At 36.5% G+C, this 17790-nt stretch overlaps 1 protein-coding gene across 1 annotated transcript; it reads left to right on the forward strand.

Moving 5' to 3' along the window:
• The first annotated feature begins 1362 nt into the window (after nt 1-1362).
• TMEM144 (transmembrane protein 144) lies at nt 1363-13447 on the forward strand. Its single transcript, XM_009898606.2, has 11 exons — nt 1363-1567; nt 2632-2754; nt 3098-3197; nt 3679-3759; nt 5499-5580; nt 6672-6745; nt 7659-7777; nt 9021-9140; nt 9631-9728; nt 12253-12306; nt 13014-13447. Exons 1-11 carry the CDS (start codon nt 1429-1431, stop codon nt 13095-13097), a joined length of 1074 nt encoding a protein of 357 aa, XP_009896908.2. The 5' UTR covers nt 1363-1428; the 3' UTR covers nt 13098-13447.
• The last annotated feature ends 4343 nt before the right edge of the window (nt 13448-17790 follow it).

Here is a 17790-nt window from a genome sequence, read left to right on the forward strand (position 1 = left end):
AATATTCTGTGATGTTATGATCTTCTAAGTACGCAAGAAAGATGAGAAGGGGAAAAAATGTAAGCTACATGGAAATACCTGTGCTGTTCCACCCTCTTGATGTCTTCTAAACATCATCTGTGTTATTCTTAGGTATTCGAGTTAATAATATACTTGGATCTTTCAAGGAGAACAGTTGCAGAAACTAAATGGTTATAATTGTGGCACCGAACTTTTTGTGTGCTGATGAAAATAATTGGTTTTAGCTGACACCAATAGCCCTGCCAAAACTCTAGATCAAAGCATAGCCTCAGCAGATGCAGGTTTCAGTATCCTAAAGACTCCAGAGAAGGTAAGACTGGAGGGTAAAATAAGATGAAAGAACACGCAGAAGCTCAGGTCTTCCTTTTGTGCAGAAAGTGTAATTGCAACACCCTTTACAAGACCTGGCAAAATTTCCACCATTATATTTCAGCTGTTCTCCTTCAGCAGTAGCTAGTCCACCTACACTGGGGTATGTTAGGATTTCATTTGGTTCAGTATAAATAGCATTGCTTTGACAATAGGATTGCATGTATCTGTCTATAAATAATGCCCCTTTATACTCAACGGCATATTAAGTATCTTCTTGGCATTTGAAATTAAATTTCTAAATTCTTATCTGTTGTTTAAGTGTGGTGTTAAGGTTATGTATGAAACGATCATGTTACTACAACTGTCATCAGCCACCTTTTCTGTCAAAGTCATAGCCCAGATTAAAACTATTGAGTGTAACCTCAGGGTGAGTCTCTGACTTAACAGGAAAAAAGGGAGGTATAATGTTATGAAAAAAACCTGTTCTTGTGTGGAATGAACAAAAAAAACCTTTAGAGGCAGCTTCCACACACAAAAAAAAGAACTTGTTCGCATTTTGTATCAGCTAGAGCAATTCCTGTGAGTGATCTTTATGGTCCTATTCTGAATCCAGTGTGCATGTTCCTGGTTTCTAGGCGAAAGCACTGCAAATTACTATAGCTTCTTCGGCCAGGTAAGATGTTGCCTATCCCTTGCTTTTTACACACCCCAGTGGGCCCTCCATTTGGCTACGGGAGTGAGGAATATATGTCAGGGCCTCCCATAGGGCTCACGGATCTAAATTCCAAGAATCTTTGAGTGCATCTCTTCATTCATATCGTTTAGTGTTTTCAGACATGCTTTTCTCTGAAGCTGATTATGAAACACACATCTGTTCTTAAGTTCATTCATGTTCTATAGTAGGTTTTATTGTAACAACTTTGCAGTTCTTTCCAGCTTTTTAGAGATGGGTAAGTAGGGTCCTCTAAGTTTCAGATTTCTGAACTAAGTTGGTGTTACGTAATACTCCACATGTTTAGTTCTATTCTGATTTTCAGAATCCGTCAGGACCTGCAGCAAAACAACTCCATAGAAGGAGGCATCTTCAGAACAAAGATGAACATTGGGAAAGCTTACAGTACCTTTAACATCAGCAGTGGAACAGATCTAGCTATTGGCTTTGCGTCTTCCACAGTCGCTGTCCTTCTGTTCGGTACAAATTTTGTGCCTGTTAAGAAATTTGATACTGGTGATGGTAAGCTTACTTACATTCTTCCATTTGGTTTGGGTTTTTTTCTATAGCTAAAAGTTTAAAAATATCATCACAGTCTTAATCCATAGAGCATGTTTTAATTTTCTTTGCTATTATTAGGGTATAAACCAATTGTGTATTGTGGCAGATCTTTAGAAGAACCTTTCTTTGTTTTGTTTAACAGTGATAATGTGCATTTCATTAGCATTTCACAATGGAAAGCAGAATGTCCCTTCTACCCTTGCGGGGATTCTCAAACACATAGTTTTAGTTATGCTGTAGAAGTTGTTTCGGAGTAGTGCCTTTCAACCACAGACCTAACATGAAAACAATTTAAAACTAATTAAAAATTAAATTTTAATACTTTTGTCTGATGATTCAGTAAGAGAAAAGAATTGCTTCTGTTTCCTACTTGGACATTCATCATTTCACTGTAATAGGTTCATGTGGAATTTGCATCTTTATATGAAGCAGAGTCAATTACCAGATCCCTAGATAAATATGTATGCCATCATTTTACTGCAATAACATTATCTGCATTACAGGTTGCATATAGTCTCTCTTCTTAGTCCCAAATACAGTCCTAACAAATTACTTTGAAGTCTTAGCTCAGCCTATTTGACCCTTAGAGAATCTACAGAAAAAAAAGATACACGTCCAAAGTTTTTATCATCCTCAGTGTCCTGGTTTAGTGAAAAAGCCTGAGCCCTGGGCTTTGAAGGAGTTCTGTTCAGTGCAGACATCCACGTTAGCTGCTACTTGGATGGTAGCAGAAGTTTGCAGTTTCTGACTATCCTCTTAGTCAGAAGCTTGTCAAAATTTTCATGTGTTTGAAAATCAGGGCTTGTGAAATCTTTGTCCAGTAAAGTGTCTTTTGTGGCTACTTGTAAAGAACACCAACCTCAAAATGCATCTTTTGAATATATTGAAACATGATTCTCTGAAATTCACGAAGTGGCTACCTTCTGATTTTTTCCTGTACAATTTTATCTAAAACAGTATGTTAAGAGATTCACACATGCGGTACTCTGCAAGTTCACTATTGTGTACATTTGCTTTTTCCATAGGAATGTTCTTCCAGTGGATTCTCTGTGCCTCCATATGGCTAGTGTCTTTGGTGGTCAATTTAATCCAGAACTGCCCCCGATTTTGGCCTCTGGCTATGGTTGGGGGTGTTGTATGGGCAACAGGTAAGAATGAAGAGATAATATTTCTTGAAACACAAAGCACTACTAACTTTTAATATTGAAAACAGTGATAAAAAACTTTTCCATAAAGAAAATAGTAGTTATGTGTGTTTATAAAGTCTCATTAATGGAGCTATACTCTTAGATCACATATTATTTTATTATACTTAATAAGCATCAACTTTTAAAATGATAGTGAGGAAAAGTGTATTTTTTAAAAAGCTGACCTGCTGCTGCCTTATATTGCTTACAGTCCTTTAATTTCGAAACAGTCACAAAATCTGAAGCAAAATCATACAAGAACATGGTGTGGTTTTTAACTGTTTGTGGTTTTGGTTTTTTTCAGGCAATGTTACAGTTGTCCCTATTGTTAAAACTATTGGCTTAGCTCTTGGTCTTTTGATATGGGCTTCTTTTAATTTGCTGACAGGTTGGGCAAGTTCAAGGTGAGTATGTTTAAGTCTTAAGTCATGCATAAGTAATGGTGCCAGTGCTTCATTAATAACTGCAGTGAAAACACTGTCACTTTTGTCCCTCTTTTTTTTGTCCTGAGTTTTCTCAATCTCAGTAGGAAGAAGAATGCCCAGTGATATTCGTGAACATAATTGAGTGAATAAATAATGTATTAGTTAATGTAGAACTAGTACACTGTTTGTATTTTTTCTTCTACAACATGGGCTGATAAATAATTAAATTAACTTCCATTTTTAAATTTATTTTTTAAAAAGTCAATGTAAATTAGCATAAAGATTATTTTTGTAGAGTGGATGTAGCTTTTTTTCAAGCCAACTGAAGCATGGACCCAGTATTGCAACGTACAAACTTAAGCAGAATTATTTACATGAGTAAAGGTTTTGAAGACTGGGCTATAATTTCACTATTTGTATGCAGTCAGTGCAACTCAGTGAAACTATTTTAAAATTCCAGATTTGGTTGGTTTGGAATTGACCCAGAAGAGGTATCAAGACCAGTCTTAAATTATATTGGAGCTGGACTTGCACTATTAAGGTAACAATCTATTCTATCAATAAATATCTGTAATATTAAATACGTGTTTTGTAACCACAGGGACAATTTTAACCAGAGGGCAAGTATATTGAAGATTTTTTTGCAAAGGGTTACAGTGCAGAATTCATGATCCATTCATATTTAACTGGTCAGTGTTGTATTTCAGAATACAAACATATGTGATATCCAGTACAGTGTTGAAATGGTTATTCATAAACACAGAAATACATTTCTGAGATGGTAGACGTGTTAAGGCAAAGCAGCGAGAAACAGAATGTCTCCCTAGCTAGGTTACTCAAATGGTTCAGTTTCCCCAAATTTTTGAGAGAGGAAAAACAGACTAGAAAGCCTCATAGCTCTAGAATATGCCACACCTTCCAAATACGTCTTCTTTTGGGATCCTTTGAAAGGGCTTCTACCCTTATTTTTTTATTTATTATGTATTTGTGCATATTTTGATCCAAATACAGAGGAATTAGGGTCTTTTTATGTAACAGTGTTCCTACTTTCCAACTGGGTGGCCAGGAAGGTCTTTATAGCAACATAAGGCTGGCCCTAAATCCCAGGGGCAGTAGGCTTTCCATAAGCACACTTAAGTAGCAGATGCACATAATGCCTGTAGGAAGAATGTTAAGAGTATGGAGACGATGGAGCCATCCGTGATTGCCTGGAAAGAGCTGCTGCCTTAGATTTAATGGATTTTGCTTCCCTTCCTCGTCTTTCCGAAGAGTCTTTATCTATTTTACCCAATACCATTAAATGCAGAACATGATTTTGTGAGATGCTCGCAAAATAGCAGTACTGCTGTTCTTGCTTGGTGAATTCATTTAACTCACCATCTGCTTCCTGCCTGTTTCTGAGTTATCATAGAGAAGCAATCAACATGGAAAAAGATCATGGCTGAGCCTGTTTTCCTGGCAAGCTGCACAGAACCTGTGTATGGTGCTCGGCAAAGCTGAGAAGCTTGTATTTCATTTTAGTCTCCTGTGTGGAACTTGTATGTGTTTGTCTAGACCCTCTTGAGGAAACTGACATCCTTTTATATCTATCCTTACTTCTTCAGTTGGATGTGAATCATTCCTCACAGACATTCTGTTTACACTTACCAGAAGGAATTTTTAAATCATTGAAATATCTTTCACAAAAATAACCCCCAAATTCTGTCAGTTCTGATTACACATATTTACCTGATTTCCTAGGTCTGAGGGCACAAGAAGTAGTATTACCCTTTCTTCTTCGTATTATTCACCTAGTGCACTGGAGCTCCACTGAGCAATACCCCTTCACCTTCCATATGTGCATAAGGCCCTGGAGGAGCAGTATTATCTCACATGTGATGGAAGACTAAAAATTAACTTTTTTCCTTTAGCACAAAGCCCATTCAGTGCAATTTAAGCTTTTCCATATAAAACTTTCAGTTAGATGTTTCATTGTATGTGTGGTTTAGTATGAAAGGGCACTGTTCACTAAAGCAACGTGATTGTAAATATTCACTGTAAAGAGGAGACATTTCAGTCTTCAAACATACAAGAGGGACCTATAAAGTGATATAAAGACTACTTTATTTACTGAAGTTGTTTGTTAAGACTGTTAAAAGCAATTGCATTATTAAAATTTATTGAAGTGATTGTAGGGTAATGATGAAAATTAATATGCCTCTAAATATAACTTATGTCTCTGGATGCAAAATGTTATGTGCTTATGAGCTGACATGGTATTTGTGTATTTTCTCTTCTGAGTGCTGTCATATTTCTTTTTATAAAAACTGAAGTCCGGAGTTCTACAGCTTTATTAGAAAGCACACCTTTACTGAGAGAAAGTGTAAGTACTCTGCAGTTGTTATTTTACAACAGTGAAAGTACATAGCCACTAAAAAAAAATGCTTAATGTTAACTAGATTTACTAGGGTTTATGGTAGATTACATAAAACTACCAAAATATGCATTGATTGTATTCAATTTGTGGATCTTGTATATCCAGCCAAATGTGAGAAACAGTAATGGTTTTCTCAAGCGTTCTTTCTCTACTGTCAACTTTAAATAACTTAGAAGTCCTTTTTCATTATGACAGGGATTATATAAAAGACAGGGTGTGTTATATTTCTGTCTGAGAAGAGCAAGCCGTTTTACAGTTTGAATTAAAACTAGGGTGGTTAGATGAAAGGCAATAGCACAAGACAATTTTTGCTGCATTACAAAGCCAGGAGACAAGTCACTGGTTCTCGGCGTCATCTGTGGCAGAGGTTGGAGATGGAGGTATATTTGATTGGTTGTTGCTCCTTCTAGAGCTCCAAGCATGCAACAAAATCTAGAGAACAATAGGTTTCTTCTGCCATTGTACTCTTTTACTTCAGTACTTGGTTACTGCCTGCCTGGAGTCCCCCCTCGAGTTTTCTAGCTGTGCTCAATGCTCACTGGAGGTTCGTGTCTACCAGACTGAATTAAAGATGACAATCTGATCGCAGGATTAAAGGGATGGTGAAGTGTCTTTAAAGGATGTTAATTTCTGCAAAGAGTCTTATTCAGATAGTAACAACAAAGCTATCAACAAAAGATGAAACTTTATAATAAATGAAATCTACAGGTTGAATCACTCATCAAATTTAAGGAAGGACAGATCAGGTCTACCTGCATGCAGGTTAAAAAATGCTAGTGAGTGCTTTACTGTGTAGTAAATCCGAAGTCCATATCCAAACTTGTAAACTGAGATAGGTAAATCCAATTATTATTTTCTTTTTTAAGTCTTACTTTCTACAGAGTATGTCTAAATTCTTCTAGTTTCTCCTTCTCTTTTAATTTTATCTTCTTAGAGCAAAACTGTTCTTTTTAATAAGTTGTTGGAGTTTTTTGTTTTGTTTTTTTTTTAAACTGAAACTAAACTAAACTTGTGTGAAACCCCTTGGGGCTTTGCAGTCCATTAATGTTTCTGAAGATACCTCTGACGACTCATGGGTGGACAGCCTTTCTCCAGCAAAAAAGAGAGTCATGTAAGTTGTTAACAGTTCTTTCACTGGTGCAGGCCAAGTAGCCAGGGAAAGTAGTTGAACACAGGGTAAGAGCAGAATTTGTGTTCTGTGGTTTTCCTAGTGCAGTCATGCACTAATAAATAACAGGTTTTTTAATTGTTGATATAGTGTGCATATTTATATATGAATGCCTGCACAACTCATTATATTATTTCCTTAGCACTGTAGAGTGTGCTTTACCTTACTGATTATTAGTTACTACTTGTAACATTTGACAAGGTAAATAGCAATAGCAACTAAGTAATTACAGAGCTGTTTTTTATCACCTGGTTGATGAGCTCTCTAGCCTAGAAGGAGCCTATGCTAATAACATGCTTCCAGGGGTGGTTTCCAAGTGAATACATGTGGAGAAGGCATGGCAGCATGGTAAGAAGACAGCAGAAGTGTTCCAAGGTGGAAACAGCAGCTAGCAAGGCACCATTGTCAGGACTAGAGACAGCCAGGAATGCAGCGGTTTAGAGACAGAGAAGGGGAACTATAGAGGCAGTGAGCCTGGGAAAACTATAAAGAGTATGTAGACTGAGCAGTGAAGATGCAGATGGGACAATTTTCACTATATTTTTGTTTTGTCCAAGCTCTGCTTTTAGGAAATCCTAGTTAGGTGATTTCTCTTGTCATTAATCTAGACTGCAGGTTCTTGGGGCAGGAATTATTTATGTTACTTGGCCACAAAGTATAAGAAAAACAACTGTGTTGAACCATTTCTACACTAGAAAATAAAAATGTGCATAAGTGTGTTATTTTTAGAGTGTTCCTAGCTATTTTTATATGATGCACAGTCTTTAACTGCACTGCTGGACTTGTCTTAGTGTGTTGATACTTCCCTGATTAACAGTAGGCTATTTTCCCCAATTTTTGCTCTTTTTATTTAAAGAGGATGTAGCCTGGCTGTAGTAGCTGGAATACTCTATGGTTCCAGTTTTGTACCAATACTTTACATCAAGGACCATGGAAGAAGAAATGAAACTATATACAGTGGAGCAAGTCAATTTGGTAAATTCTACTAGATCAATTGTATTTTCTTTTATCAGTGTAGTTGTAAAGGTGATATTTTTGATATGCCTGAAAATACGCTATGACAACTTACTAGTTCTGCCCTATATTATGTGTTGTCATAATCACAGTACTAGCACTGCCTTTTTCTCAGAGGTGAATTACACCACTAAAAGAACAGTAATAAACAGCCCAGAGGATACCATACTTAACTCACAGATGCATTTCAAAAGGCATTAAATACTCTCAAAACACAAAGTTCATATGCCTGAAACATGAGGTAAACAACAGCTTGAGCTGTACCAATTGCCAGTATCCCAGTGAAGGAAGAGGAGAAGGTTGATCATAACTAATGAGCAGAAGAGATCTATAACAACATAAGTGATTTAAACTTAGCAGTTTTTTAAATGGAAACCTTTTAACATAAGGCTAATTGCCAGTTTCAAACATTTCCCCAGAAACATTTTCCTAAATATTTTGTGAGTAGTCTATCAAGTAATATAGCAGCAGCTTACAGCTGAGGCTGTATAATGTTGCCATTAAATGTTTGCTTGTTATGTTACATACCATTTCTCTTGAATACTGAAACTGATATATTCCCCAGCTAGACACAGCAGATGTTATCATTACTGTAGTTGCCTTTCCTGTTGAGAAATTATAGCTCCAAGGAGATAGAGATCACCTTGGTACATGATTCTGCTTTACCCTGTTGGAAATACTCTCTTGAGTAGTCCATAAATTATTATTGTTAATGGTTATAGGGATTAAAATGGCAATACATTCTTCAAGATAAACAAAGGACAAAACTGTTAGGTGTTCATCTTACAGAGTAAGTGTCTTGGCATTAAATGTACAGAAAAGAAGGGTATATACAGGAATACAAATGTCAGGAGAGGGTGTAAATATGTACAGTCCCCACCTAAGTTTTGTAGCCTCACCTAAGATTTTCTTAAGGTTTGGAGAAATTAATTCAGCGGTTTGACTAATACGAGTTCTGAAAATAACAACTCACAGAAAACCCTATAATAAACCCTAGGATCAACACAGCAGTTAATTCATGTTTAATATATGTGTTATTGACCAAATCCATCCACAGTCAGACTGACAGCTGCATCATCACAAAAGCAATTGAATTTGAGATGCTACCACTAACACCTTGTGTGTTTTTTAGTCTGTGTGAATGCTATCAGTGAAAGAAAATAATAACTGATGTTTTACACTAATTTTATAATTTCTCTTTCAGATTTAGATTATGTTTTTGCACACTTCAGTGGAATATTTCTTACAAGTACCATCTACTTTTTGATCTACTGTGCAGTCAAGAAAAATAAACCTAATGTTTATCCTCTAGCTATATTGCCAGGTATGACTGTGTTTTAAATTAGCAATTAATTTCAGTTATTTCTTCTGACCATTATTGCAGTGATTAGTTCAAGCTAACTGTTTGAATTGTAGTTCATCTTTCAAGTCCCTTAATTTGCCTTTTTGTCTCTTGAAAGATTGTTCTCATTACATTAATGAATTAAAATTAGGAAACAATTATAAATTTGGGGTTAATCTGAAACAAGACCAAAATGATGTTTCATTTGGCAGATTTTCAGAAACTGACTCTGCCAGAGTGAAGAATAAAATTCCCAGAAAACTGTAAACTTTAATTAATTTACTACTTCATTTACAGTAACTGATTTTATCACTTGACCTTTGGTTTAGTTTATCAGAGCCAGCTTGTGGAAATAGTAAACATAATAAAATACATACATACTATTTCTGTTTTGTGCTATAAATATAAATGTTCCACAAATTGTTGTCTGTAACTTGCTGAGTATGTTTTTGACTGGGATTTATTTTTCTAGGGTTTGTTTCTGGTGTGCTTTGGGCAATAGCCAATTGCTGCTGGTTCATAGCCAATCACTATCTCAGTGCTGTGGTCAGCTTTCCAATAATTACTGCAGTAAGTATATAAAAAGTAAATCTGTAACAAGATTTAAAAGTAAAGGTTGTGGGGGTTTTTTTGTCCCTTCCATTTGTGGAATTAAGTTAAAATTAAGACATGTCTAGAGCACTTTCATCAGGGGTTTACATTGGTTCATCTGCTGGTCTATGCTAGACTTCGGTTCTTTAGGATCATAGATGACTGTGACAATCACCATGTTGATCAATGCCAAGTGGAAAAACCCAGAACTAGGAATGTGAGTCTTTAGATTATGTCAAAGCCAAACCCCTGTAACCAGAACTCTTATCAATATCAAGCAGTAAACTGAAAGGATTAGAAGAAGGAAACAGTTTATGCTTTCAGTTCAGAAACTACATTTTGTTCTGGATATTTTCATTTATCCTTTGTTTTCCTCTAGCAGTCATTCGGCTTATTTAAGTCAGCTATTGTTTTGTTTTCTACAGTTCTTGAATAAACACAACAGATTGTGTTGTTGAAAATAATGTTCTTATGCAAATGAGGGGAAAATAGGTTGGTCCATTTTGTCTTTTCTATTCCTCTTTTATGACACTGTACCTTTAAAGCACTGTTAATTTCCAGAAGCTGAATAAATTCCATCACTAGGTGTAAAATAAATTTTACCATTACTCTTTTGCCAGTCTACTAGATGGAGATGCTCTGGCAAATGACAGTTCATAAATAACAGAAGTTTTGCTGAATAGCTGTACTTTGGAAGCAAACTAATGTACCAGTGTTAATAGGGATTAAGCTTTGCCTCAATATGCAGTAAATCAGAATAAACTCTGCAGTATGCCATGCAAAAAGAGACTTGAGATCATTCTAATTAGAACTTGAAGGATTAATGGAAAGCAGCTTAACTAACTTACTTATCAGTATGCCTAAAGGGCAAGTATATAAAACCACACAAAATGAAACATTTAAGGACAGCACTGATGAGAAAGTGCCTATCTGAACCATGGGTTCCAAGCTGCTGCTTTAGTCCATCCTAAAGAGAATTTCAGACAGCTATTTATCACATCCCTTTAATTTGTTTCAATTCTAAAATGTGTTCTTCTCACAGCATACGTTATTTAGAAAGTGAAATAGCATCTTGGCTATTATTCAAATAATAGTTGGCAATTCCACTGGGAAGCAGCACCCACAAATACGTTTATCAAGATACCCTGTTTCCTGCTGGCCTGAATCTGTGTCTGATCAGCTGTACTGGAGGTGGAGAGAGGAAAATAACTGTACAAACATCCATCAGGCGTGTCTGCTAGCAGCTCTGATGAGAAGCATTAACAGAGAGCCAGTTTTTGCTTCATATTCAGATAATATTTTCTCATCAGTCATGAAAATTCAGATCATTGCTCCCACAGGGAGCAAACTATATTACCATCAGTGCCTGGAAATTATCATAGTATATCATTCTTTGCTGTTAGCTTGGAAATATGTACAATAGCATCAAAGATAATCAGTAGTTTTCCTGACCTGGCTGGCTGGCTTTGTGCTTTGACCAGGTGCATGCTCTACAGGAAATACATGCATGTTCCAGTCTCTCAGTGTCATACTGAGCAATAAAATCAAACTTTACTCAAACTGTGTCTAACTTTATTAGCATGACTAAGAAAGGAAATGTTAAGAATATCCATGGTGGCTACTGATAAACATTAAGAGTCCTCTGAAATGTGGAAACATTGTGGACTGCAGTTTGAACTAAAGTGAGGCGTATTATTTGAAGCCTACTAAAAGAACATATATCACCCAGTGCAGACTCCACAATGTCATTTAGAAAGAAATTTTGCCTTCTCTGAAAAAAGCATTCTCTTTCCTCTGTAGTCCTTCTTCAATGTTTTATTGTGCCTTACTTCATGAAGATTCTAGTGATGTTTGTGCTTGTTGCAGTTTGAGCTGGGTGCCCCCCCTGGTGTGTTCACTTCCTGTGTCCAAAAGTCCAGCCCAGAGGGATGGACACAGGAAATTGTGTATTTCCTACCATAATTCTTTGCACCACTATAAGATCCAGTGCGGAGTCTAGCACGTTCTCTTTTCTTCCTCCTCCGCCAGCCGGTAACTGGGGGAGATGTCTCCTGGCTTTGGGCCTGGCTAGGCCCAAGGCCACAGGGGGATGGGCAGTCTCAGGCCTGGCCAGCTGAGACTAGCCCAGCAGAGGGAGGGGGAAGAAGGAGCCCTGAGGGTCTCGGGTGTACCCTCAGGTGGGGATGGGATGCCTCTGGGTTTGCTTTGGGATCTTTCTTTGTCACTGCGCTTTGGGTTCTCTGTAACATTCACCGCTTTCTATTTAAACTTTCATCACTTCTGCAATCCGTTTGTCTGAGTGTTTTATTCCTGCCCGTGGTGGGGAGAGAGGGGGCTGCCTCAACCCAGCACAGTGCTTTTGCTGTGAATGCTGTAATTAGATGAATGGAAAGGCCTGCATTTATTAACCAGACAAAATTTAACCACCCTGAGAAAATTAATGAGAAGGCAACAGTACATTTCAGTGAAAGTCTGTAATGTACAAATGAATCTTCTTCTTTAGGGTCCTGGTCTTGTTGCTGCAATGTGGGGAGTCCTTGTATTTAAAGAAATAAAGGTAATCATATTGGGTATCTTACTTAGTCTCTCTTGCTTGTTTCTAGATCTCTTAAATTTCTCCTCTTGATAAGTATTCCATTGTGAGGCTGAAAGTTGCATCATGCAATACTAAGTTTTCCAAGAACAGAATCATAGAATGGTTTGGGTTGGAAGGAACTATAAAGACCATCTAGTTCAAATCCCTCTGGAACCTAACTTAACATTAGAGAACATCTTTCCTAATACTTTGGTGACTGTATAAAATGTGTTAGGCATCCTTGGATCAGGAACCAGATGTTCTCCCACTGCAAATTTATGTTGCACCACAACATGAGCGCATCATGTTCATTATTCAAATCTTTGTGACTCACCAAATCTTTCATCTCTTTTTCATAGAACTTAGAATAGTCTCTGCATAAGTGCTTACTTCTGAAAAGTAATCTGAAAGTAGACAAAGGCCTGTAAAAATCCTTCTAAAAATTGCTGGGTTAATTTTGTGACTATTTTACAAGGTGTATTGCATCACAGATTACGTTTACGAAACTGTGTTGAGCAGCAAATTTGTTACAAACATTATATAAAATGGTATTCAATTTACCATTTTGTGCAATGGATTTATTAATTATGTCCTAAAACAATACCCTGCTGCTTCATTTTATTTTATTTTTTGGTGAAGTGATAGTTATTATTCCAACATCATATTTTTCTCTCCCTTTGCCTATCCAGGGACTGAAAAACTACATGTTACTCTCCATAGCATTTTGCATCATTTTGGCTGGATCACTCTCCACAGCTTTTTCTAAAGTTTGAAAGGATTTCTGAACCAGTAGATGGTGCTACTGTTTAATATAATCTGACAGACTATAATGCTGTATTGCAAGACATAAAAAAATTCAAAATATATGTCCAACTCGCTTCAGAGAAGTGAAAAAGAAAAACTTTGCTAAATCTTTTGATTTTTCATGGACAACAAAACCAAAAGCACCGGAAATACTTATTTCTGCATTTCTTGGAACAGTAAGAGTAATGAACTATTTTATTAAATCTAAATTGTTTTATAGTTTCTAATTCTTTCTTGTTCGGATACTAAGCTTCAGATCATCATAAACTGCAGTTCACTGTTTTGATAAAGGGATTTTTAATCTGTAATACTCTCTGTACTTGCCATCTGATTTTTATTGTAATGTACTTACTTGATTTGAATATTAAATATATCTTTGAATATCCTTTCTGGAACTGATACAATAAAGATGTTGATTTTTATTTTTTTGTTGTTTAGAAGCATTCTTTAAAGTCATCAAAGCATTGTCTATCAAGCACTTCAGAATTTTGAAGGAAATATAGAAAAGGGGGGCGGGGAAAAAGGTGCTGTAAAATAAATTACTCATGTTTGCTGCTAAACTGTTTGTTAGTTGCAGTAACATTAAGTAGAAACTGGGACCAGAATACAAATAGTTGGGGAAGTTTGTGTTTGTTTTTTTTTATTTCAGTTGCAAGAAAGCATTTCTATGTTGCAATATGAGATACATGATTCAGATTTTGTTTCCAAATAGCAGCAGTTTCTGAATACTTTTCGAGGTAGTATGTTTAAATCTTACATTTCCGAATGGCATTGTTACTTCATTGAAGCATTTTGCTAAAAGTACCCAATCATTGTTCTGAACAAGGCTAAGTGATCTATATGTAAATCACTTCTGACAGTTGTTGTTGAACCTTTTTCTTTAAAAAAACAGAGAAGTGAGTTTCAAAACATTTTTAGGCAAACTGGTCAGCTTCTGACTACCTGTCCTTCTAGAAAATCCTTCTTTCCAAAGGAAATTCCTTATGAGGAATGTTATTTCCACTGTTCCATGACTACCACTAATATGGAGACCAGTTACATTTCTTCCTCATGGCAGCTAACCTTTATGTATACAAAGCATGTTGCCTGAACCTGCCAGTGGCAGGTGTTAGTCTTTTGTTCAGTTAGTCTTTTTTTCTTCAATTAGTCTTTTCTTCAGTTAGACTTACCTCCTCCAGTCTCCCCTTGTTTGCTGTGGGCTCATCATTTTTTTTTCTCGTTCCAAAATAAATGGACAAGATCTGCCCAGAGGAACTAGACATTGGCAGTCAGATTACAAGATCCAAGAAGCTCAGCAGTAAGTCTGGGTTTTTTTCATCCAATTTACAAGCTCCGTGCATGGTTATGTATCATAGTATGACACTTTTTGCTGGCACAGCTTGAAATTGCTACATGTTCAGATTTTAATAATAATTTCTCTTTTATTCCTTCCATCTTTCCTAGTCTACTGTTTATTACATTTTTATCTTAAAACTGTTACTTAGCCTGCTTTTTCCTATCCCATATTTATTCCTACACAAGTGTCAGAATTTGATGTCTGTCAGGGGTTTTCCCCCTCAAGGCATTTCACTGTACTTTGCTCTGTCCTCCAACAAGTTGGCAGTGTTTTCCAGCCAGATGCCATCTACACATTTAATAAACTTGCTTTCTAATTATTGTAAATAATTTATGAAATTGGCATGATACTGGCCATTGCTTTTTGGAATGCAATGTAGTACTTCTTTTCACCCTGACAGGGAACAATTGATAACTCTTTTGAGTACAATTTTCCTCTGTGTTGCTATGATTTAATTTAGGCTGCATTCTCCCAGTTTTTATGTAACATCTGATAAAGTTGTTCCAAGTCAAGTTGCATGGCATGTGCCACCCTCATAGCTGTCATTGGAGAAAATAAAAAGGTCAGTTTTCTTTCTGATACTCAGGTCAGAAAAAATTTCTTCCTGACTGTTACTTACCTACTAATTACTCTATTTATTCAGACAAGAAAGAGCAATTTGTTCACATTTCTCAAATAGCAGGAGTTAAATTGGACATTTGGACTTGTTTCTCTTCTTTGCAAAAATCACAAGAACTTGTGTATTCCTGGAATATAAACCATGACAGAAAGCTGATAAACAAAGAACTGGCAAACCCAAAATAACAGTGTTCTCAGGCTCCTCTGCTTTACAGATATGTTTTAACATGTCGCTTCTTTCCCAGTCACTTCTTATTCCTGTGTTGCCTTTGCTGTTGTGTTAACACTGACTGGGATCCTTTTAAGTAAGACTGAAGGAACAAGGTTGCTGTGCACTTCACCTTGCAATGTCATTGTTGAAGAGCAGCGGCTCACCTCTCATTTCCACACATTTACTTGTAACTCACCATTTCTTGTAACACCAGTGAGCTGCTAACTTGCCTTTCTTGTGAAAAGATCACCTCAGGAAATTCTGGGAGTGGTGAATGATGCTTCAGCCTAGCACATCAACAAGAGGATGTTCTTGTTACTTGTCTGATTATTGTGACAGAACTGCTGTTTCCAGAATTTGTTGGAGTTGTTTGGGTTTTTTTTTTACATTGGTGAGAAAATTTGGCTTTACTTTTTACCAGAAGATAGAACAGTTGGCAAACATCTGTAGATTTATTGTGCCCTGCTAGGCCTGCAAATGTATTTGCTGCTTGTCGCTTTTAGTCTAATTTCCATGCCTTTATTGGTAGCATCTTGAGAAATTCAGAGTCTTGGCTGCTGTAAGCACAGTTTTGCATATGATTTGTTCTTTAGCACTTATGCCTTAGACACTGTCTTAAATTTTTTATGTTGTTTGTGGTCAGGCCTGTTTAAGGATGTGACCTGTAAAGTTTGGTGGTCTCTTTCTAAGTCTCCATAAAATGTCAGTGTGATAACTGGAGATGAAAACAAGAAAAATTTCTTTTCACTGGGCCTCCATGAAATAACGTCCTGACTAGGATTTGGAGACCTCTTATGTTTCTTCCGTGAAGGAGAACCAAAACAGCATGGTTGGATTTCAGCAAATGGATTTCTCTGTAGCTGCCACACCGTGAAATTGCTTCTGAAAATTTGAAAGGTAGAAGACACTTCATCAAAACTCTTTTCCTCTCTCTTGGATTAATTTATGTATTTGTTGCTAGAACAATTAGCAATTAGATTAATGACAACTTATTGATGGAAAATTATTCAGAATATCAAATTTTGGGTCTGGCATCAAAGTGTTGCAAAGAATGTCCACAGATAGACATTACTGAGTTGTGTGTATCTGCAAAATACAGTCACCCTAAATGTGTAAATACCAATATATGACTGTATAGACATAAGGGGGTACACTAAATTAGATGCTTATAATTAAGAAAGATCTGAGAATCATTGCAAGTGGCTGTCTTATAATGTCAACTTGGTGATTGACAGCTGTTGAAGAAATCTTAGCACGTTCAAAATTATTTACAGTAAATGGAGAAATATCACAGTGTCACAGTATCACAGTATAACTAAGGTTGGAAGAGACCTCGAGGATCATCGAGTCCAACCTGTCTCCACAGACCTCATGACTAGACCATGGCACCAAGTGCCACGTCCAATCTCCCCTTGAACACCTCCAGGGACGGTGACTCCACCACCTCCCTGGGCAGCCCATTCCAATGATGAATGACTCACTCAGTGAAGAACTTTCTCCTCACTTCGAGTCTAAACCTCCCCTGGTGCAGCTTGAGACTGTGTCCCCTTGACACTGTATCCTTGTGCTGGTGTATGATTTCAGTTCATTGATCTCTTAAATATGTATATAATGGATTTTTGAAGTCATAAAGATACAACATAATCGTCTCTTTTACAACATAATTCCTTATTTGAGTAGAGCAGGACTCCTCAGCCTCCATTATGGAACCAAAATGTGAAAATTACATGCCGGTACATTAATTAATAATATGAAGCACATGAATAAGGAATGATTAGTCACTATGGGTTATAATGCAAGAGCAGTTGAAAAAAATTATGAGAGATGAGGTTTGAAAGATGAAAGAAAGTGACTTTCAAAGAAGGAATAATCTGCATTTTTAAAGCTTATTTTCAGAAGATGCTGCACAAGTAGTAAGGTAACGCCATTTCTGACTGACAGTCAGTACAGCTGGTCTGAATGAGAACCTCTGGCTCCAGCCTTTGAGCCACCTGATTCCCAGAATGAGATGTTTCCCAATAGAAGCTCTTTAATCCCAGTTGTAATTATTTAAAGACTAGTATTTGCAGGCTTCAGCCATTTATTACAAACACAGAATGCTTTGTATTCATTAAAATAGTCATATGAATTTTATGGATAGATTAAGTGTACAAGCACCTGTAATTTTTTTAACACTCACATTATTGGAATGTTTCTAAACAGTGTAAATTTCATGGATAGGACTGCATTCAATTCTTAAACTGGAAGTTAATTTGTAATTTAAAATCTGCTTACATTCATCAAGAACATTACATTCAAAATAATAATAATGTTACTAAAAACTCTGAAATAATTATTCTGACACAGAATCTCACACAAATAGAGGCTGTTTCTAACAGGAGTGCATAATTCAAACTGTACTGTGCCTGTTAAAAGTTATACTGTTTGTTTACATTGCATCTGCTATGGCTTCTGTCTTCCTTCTTACTGCACAGCAAAGAAATTTCTCCATGGAATT

Source organism: Dryobates pubescens, chromosome 1 (assembly GCF_014839835.1).
Source record: "Dryobates pubescens isolate bDryPub1 chromosome 1, bDryPub1.pri, whole genome shotgun sequence".
Lineage (NCBI taxonomy): Eukaryota > Metazoa > Chordata > Aves > Piciformes > Picidae > Dryobates > Dryobates pubescens.

Excerpts from the sequence above, each read along its gene's own strand:
- TMEM144 (XM_009898606.2), top strand. The coding sequence starts at position 1,429 with ATGAACATTGGGAAAGCTTACAGTACCTTTAACATCAGCAGTGGAACA. Across the intron at positions 2,755-3,097 it reads GGGTGTTGTATGGGCAACAG|GCAATGTTACAGTTGTCCCT; the intron begins GTAAGAATGAAG and ends GGTTTTTTTCAG. Across the intron at positions 12,307-13,013 it reads TTGTATTTAAAGAAATAAAG|GGACTGAAAAACTACATGTT; the intron begins GTAATCATATTG and ends TTGCCTATCCAG.